The 5,734-nt window shown below is 40.5% G+C and overlaps 1 protein-coding gene across 1 annotated transcript; it reads right to left on the bottom strand.

The window, feature by feature from the left end:
* Positions 1–3,174: 3,174 nt before the first annotated feature.
* Positions 3,175–4,876, bottom strand: map1lc3cl (microtubule-associated protein 1 light chain 3 gamma, like). Its single transcript, XM_061726307.1, has 4 exons — positions 4,676–4,876; positions 4,514–4,569; positions 4,321–4,427; positions 3,175–4,117 (listed from the first exon to the last, which is right to left on the bottom strand). Exons 1-4 carry the CDS (start codon positions 4,731–4,733, stop codon positions 3,928–3,930), a joined length of 411 nt encoding a protein of 136 aa, XP_061582291.1. The 5' UTR covers positions 4,734–4,876; the 3' UTR covers positions 3,175–3,927.
* Positions 4,877–5,734: the final 858 nt, after the last annotated feature.

Raw genomic sequence — 5,734 nt, forward strand, 5'->3', positions numbered from 1 at the left:
TGACTTGTGTTTGTGAGTTTATAATTCTGTGATGTAGAACTGTCCTGGGTTTACCCCAACCGCTGACCTATGAACCTGAACAAGGTCCTTCAACCTCCCGAGATGCTTAACAAGATAAATCAGATGAAGGGAATGAATGAATGGGTTTGTGATCAATGTAAGATGGTAAAAGAAAAAGTATTACTCATTTTAAAAAAAGGATAAATAATTTGTTTAATAAATCTCAACTGAATAATAGTTTTCTGCTATTAAATGAGTCCAATGTCACTGAAGGTCATGTCAAGGACGGTGTCTGAACTTGCCCACAGAAGTTTTCTTTGATACGCCTGTGAAGTCTTCTGCCCCCTGTTGTTCAATTATATTCACAGTAGGGGCATCAGAAGGACATATAAGGTAATTCTATGTTGAAACAAATGGCAGCTGGATGAGTATTTTTGAAGAGGAGCAAACTACGAACAGTGGGGAGGGCAGACATTTGTGACATTCTCAGTCGGAGGGCGTGGAGAGGATTCACAAAATGCAAGGCCATACTCAGCACAAAGTGTGAGTGTGAGCAGCACAAATCATAAACACCCGGACAGGAAACTGCTATACACTAGCGGAATAGTTATATTCTCCTTTTTAAACCTGCACTTTCCCAGAAGCAGGTTTGGACGTGAAGGGTTTTCTTTGTGCGATTATGCAATATAGAGGCTTAAATGTAAGTCATTATATTGGAGGGGTTTTCCTCTCTAAACTACATTTATAAAAATTCCAAGTGATTGCAGGGCAAAGAATTGCACAAGCACATCAACGACATCTTATACAGGTCCTGGATGTTTACATAACTAACTGCCACGTTATCAGCTTCTGCAACCTTTACTTGACAATGTCATTGTGGAGGTTGTTTTGATGCCGACTCACTGCTGAGCGCTTCACTTCACTTCCTAAAACTCAAGGCATTTTTTTTTTAAATCTAATTTTGATTACTAAATTGTGCATTTCTGTGTTACTACTCAGAGCTTTGACAGATTTAATGAAACCCTGCACACTGACTCAAGCTTAGTCAGCAGGCATGACTTTCATCTGCGACAAGAGGCCACAGGCGCCCTCTTGTGTCTGGATAAGTTATTACAGGCTGCTTCATCATTTACTTATTCCCTCTTTTCTTTTGTTTCTCATCTGCTCTTTGGGAAGCTTTTGCTGCTGGAAATTATTAAATTCCTCCTTTAAAATTTAGGGTTTTTACCCAACTGTGCCTACTGTGTAAAACGATCCACGCTGACAGATATATATACGTATGAGTTTCCAAATAAATTTTAGCTGATCAAATGCAGCAACATGTAAAAAAATTGGTCAGAATGTCTGCCACAGGAAATGGCCTATGTGAAATAAACTGGCCTCCAAAATTAAAACATTTTAAATTATTCTCATCAAAATTGGTGTATTTAATTTTGTACAGAAGAAAAATGAAAGGAGCACTGTGCAAATGTTTGTTGACTGTAAAACGTTTGAGTTTTGGCATTTTTTTTCAAGATCTCAGATTATGATGGGCTTGTTTAGCATGGGTCCTATTCGTGAACATTATTAGGAAAAAATCAAATGAATCCTATTTAAAATCTCCATAAACACACAGACTCCTTGTCCCAGTCCCAGTTAATAGGTCTGCACATGTATCCACATGTATGTATCACACTAAAAGCTCAAATATCTTATGTCTGGGAAGCAGGAGATTTTTTGTTGATTTGTTACAGAAGTTTCACTTGTAATCTTCTGTGACTCTGCACAAATAATTAACCGTTTGCAGTAGCGTCAGGGCTGCTCCTGGTCAGATATGGCCATGCGTTGACAGAAAGCTGCTGGAATGACCAAACGGGTGTGAAGTGAAAGGCGGCATGACTCCACATCCCTGTACTTCTGTAGACTGTATGTTTGCATAGCTCTCAGTGGCCCCCACTGTATATCTCCCCTTTACACTGTTTCCTCTTTCCTGTCTTCCTCTGTTAAGACGCCAGCATGCTCCCGCTCATCTCTTTTTCCTTTTTCCTCCCTTCTCTTCCACTGTTTATGGAGAGCGGCTTCTCCCTGTTTTGCTTGTTTTCTTCTGGATCTTTGTTTTTCATCTACATTGCTCTACCAGCCCACAAACTTGTTCCATCACCTGGCCTCTCAGTGCTCAGGGTCACTTTGAGCCCTTCCATATCCAAAAATATTTCCTGCAGCCCTCTGACACACTGACCCCAGCAGAGAGTTGACTCTGTTGAGCTTATTTATCATAATCATGTGGTAGGAGTGTTGCTTCTCGGAGGCAGGTGAGGAATGACGCACCTCTATGTGTAAGCATAAGGAAATTAGTGGATCTCTATCATGGCAATATTATATGAGCAGCCCTAAAATCTCTAAGAGGTTATGAGAAGGTGAGTGCTTTTGATCATTTAGCTTATGAGGAGGAATAAATACTGAAGTTTCTCAGTGGTGTATAAAACTAGCACCCTTTTGGGATTTTTCTAGGGATTTCAAAAATCTTGGACCCTATATTTAACGGAAAATAAAAGAAAGATTCCAACACAGTTGGGATATAATGATTTACAGAAAAAACTTGAAGGACATGAGTAGTAATAGTCTGTTTCTTTCTTAAGTTAATTTAATTGTATAAACAGATTATGAGAATTTGCTAATAGCAAAGCCTTGATGCGTTTTGTCTTTTCCAGTTAGGAAGTTGTGGGCAGAGCCAAAGATGTGGAAGGTGGAGGATTCTGCTCTCATCTGGCACTGTGATGTAAAAAACCTGTAATCTAAACAGCTCATTTAATTATGTTTTCACACTGATGTGACTCCATACCATGTGACAAGTCAGAGCTTTATATTTGACACCCAAGTATGCTCTTAAACATTGCTTCTTTTTTAAATGTGAGCCCTTTAAACTGAGAAACATCATTTTATATACTCATGCATTCTTTCACAGGATAGTGAACTTCTACCCATATTAACTTGTGAGGAACTAAACATGTGTGACATGCTTTTTATTTGTACAATCATGGTCACAATTAATTAGGTATATGATCTGTGTGTGAGGTTCTCATTCTTCCTGCACCAAATAACATGACCAGTGCATCATATTGTTGTCTGCATTATTTAACAAGCATGAATTAATTTGGGATTAAGTACATGAGTAAATGTCACACAACGACAATATATTACAAGGGAGAACGTTTATTTTTGATATCTTGGACACAGAACACATCAGAGCTGTACAAAATGACATCCAGGAGGGTTTCAGTGATTCCTGCAATGATGAGTCTGTGGGACAAGTGCATATTCTTTGGGGAAAATTTGAGGATCAAATTATTTAGAAAGGGAGGGGGAAAAGAAAATAAGTGCTACAAACGATTATTATTACCATTTATGATAGTTACCCCATTTTTTCCAGTTGTAAGGTTGCATTAGATCTGATAACAACATGGAAACAAGTGACTTTACATTGGAACACTGAGGCACATATTGACTTTTCTTTTTTTTAACCTGTAAAAGGAACCAAACATTGCAATATACACAATATATTTACCATTTATTTGGAGTTCATAGGAGAAAAAAATATAGGAGGATAACAACACAGTGCCTTTGATTTTTACTGTATAAAACATTCAGATAGTGTTCAATGTAAGGTACCGGTCTTTTTGTGGCACTTTGTTCATAGGAACAATCCAATTAAAACCAATCAGTCATCATCAGGGTGAGCCTTTTCCTTGCTGCTCTGGGTTATTTAGCTGAAGAAAAAGTGGCAAAGATGAAGTAGGGATATGTGCGGTTTGATTCAACAAATCTGGGGGGGAAAACATATCAACATATATAAATTTGGCTCAGTTTGTCCTTTTCCCTCCAGTTATATTATGAGGTATTACCACTGTTGGTCATGGTTCAGTTCATTTTATTTTTCCTGTCTCAGGGTCAGCAGGGCGGTCTTGCTGCCGACTGAGGAGCTCCAAACATCTCTTGCGATGCATAGGTTATGTAGAGGAAGCCATCCATATCCCTGTAGCGAGTATAAACCTCCCCCATGCTGGACGACATGCAGGACATGCTCCTCTCTGCCACCAGCAGGAACAGAGACTCGGAGGACTCCAGAGCGATTTTATTCCTGGAGGAAAAGAGACGTGGAGAGGCAGATTGAGGGCGGATGGCAGAGGAGGAGAGATGATGAGCGAACAATTGCAAATCTGACAGCTTGGGGGTGGAAATATAGAGAGGTGGGGATTGGATGGAGAGGGAAATCCATAACATGCTCTCTAAGAGGCATGTATAAACTACGAGAGGAGACTTAAACACATGAGCATGGTTTACCTGAGCAGGCAGAGAAACTGGCCCAACGTGAGCTCAAAGGGAACCAGAAACTTTGTTTTGTCCAACAAGGGAAGTGTCTGCTCACGGATATAGCGCTCAACAATCACCTGTGCAAAGACAACACACCTGTGATCAAGTGAAATATCAAAAATATGCCAATAGAAATGAACAAAAAGAAGGAAAATTAACTCACAGGCAACTTGTTGGGGAATTTAGACAGAATATTGCACACTTCATCTTTTCTTGTTGCTTAAAAACAGATGAAAAGTTTTAACACACCTCACAAGTCTCCATGCATTGTGTAATCAGGTATTTGATAGTGGTAGATGTGTAGCAGTGATAAAAACGGTCTCACCGAGGCATTTCCTCTGCTTGAAGGGCATCATCTCCATGGATTTCTCAAAAGGAGCCATTTTTACTTGATTGCTTGGGGTGGTTTGCTGAGTCCAATTGTGATGGAGGTGGTGATGCTGTCGTGCCCAGGCTGACGGTGAAGTCCCCTCGGGTGGAAGTAAACAAACCCCAACGAGACCCTGGGACTGCCAGAGTTTTATAGGGGCAGAACGGGGAGGAGTCGATACATGATAGCAAACAAAGACACACTCCTCACTGTGGCTGGGAGTGTGTGGACGCAGGGATGCTTGCATGCCCTCTCCTGGTTCAGACAGCCTTCACACATACTGGTTATGTCACTGAGCAATCTCTCATCTGCTTGTGACAATGGTGCTGTTGTCACGTACGCAGAGAGGTGCTACCACGAGGAGAGTAGTGTATGTAGGGCAAACCAGCATGAGGAGTAACACAAGAAAACATCCCCAATCCCTGGGGAAGCTTCGTGAACATGGCTGGACAAGTATAAACTTTAATGACTGCTCTCAGTTGGACAACTTCTGACCTTTGACCTCTCTACCAGCCATGGTGGCCACATGTCATCATATTCCCTCTGTTATCCTCACCTTTGAGCCTCGCTGATTGATTAGCCCATAAAAACTCAAAATGATATTGAAAACAGATCAAATAGACAGTATTGAGTGTAACAAAAAAACATCATGAGTTTTCATTCCTCTTAACTTGTGACTTTGCAGCGCTTGCACTGGCCACGCTTGTTACATTTCACAGGCCAGTGTGCAACCTGGTTGCTGCAGACATCCTCATGAACCCCGCTGAGTGGTGGTATCTGAGCTCTGAACACTTAAAAAAGCAGACTTGTGGGAACTTCTGCCTGGAAGCCCTCTTGCTCTGGACATCAAGTAGTTTACAATCACAGGGTTGAATAATTGAATCAGACAAATTAATGGAGTGGATCTTTTTTGTTTAGATTATGGATACTAGGTCACAATTTATTGCTTTTTTTTTCCCAAGTCGTGATTTTTAAATGTCTACCTTAACTACACGATAATGTGAAATGTATAGC

Source organism: Cololabis saira, chromosome 7, assembly GCF_033807715.1.
Source record: "Cololabis saira isolate AMF1-May2022 chromosome 7, fColSai1.1, whole genome shotgun sequence".
Taxonomy (NCBI): domain Eukaryota; kingdom Metazoa; phylum Chordata; class Actinopteri; order Beloniformes; family Belonidae; genus Cololabis; species Cololabis saira.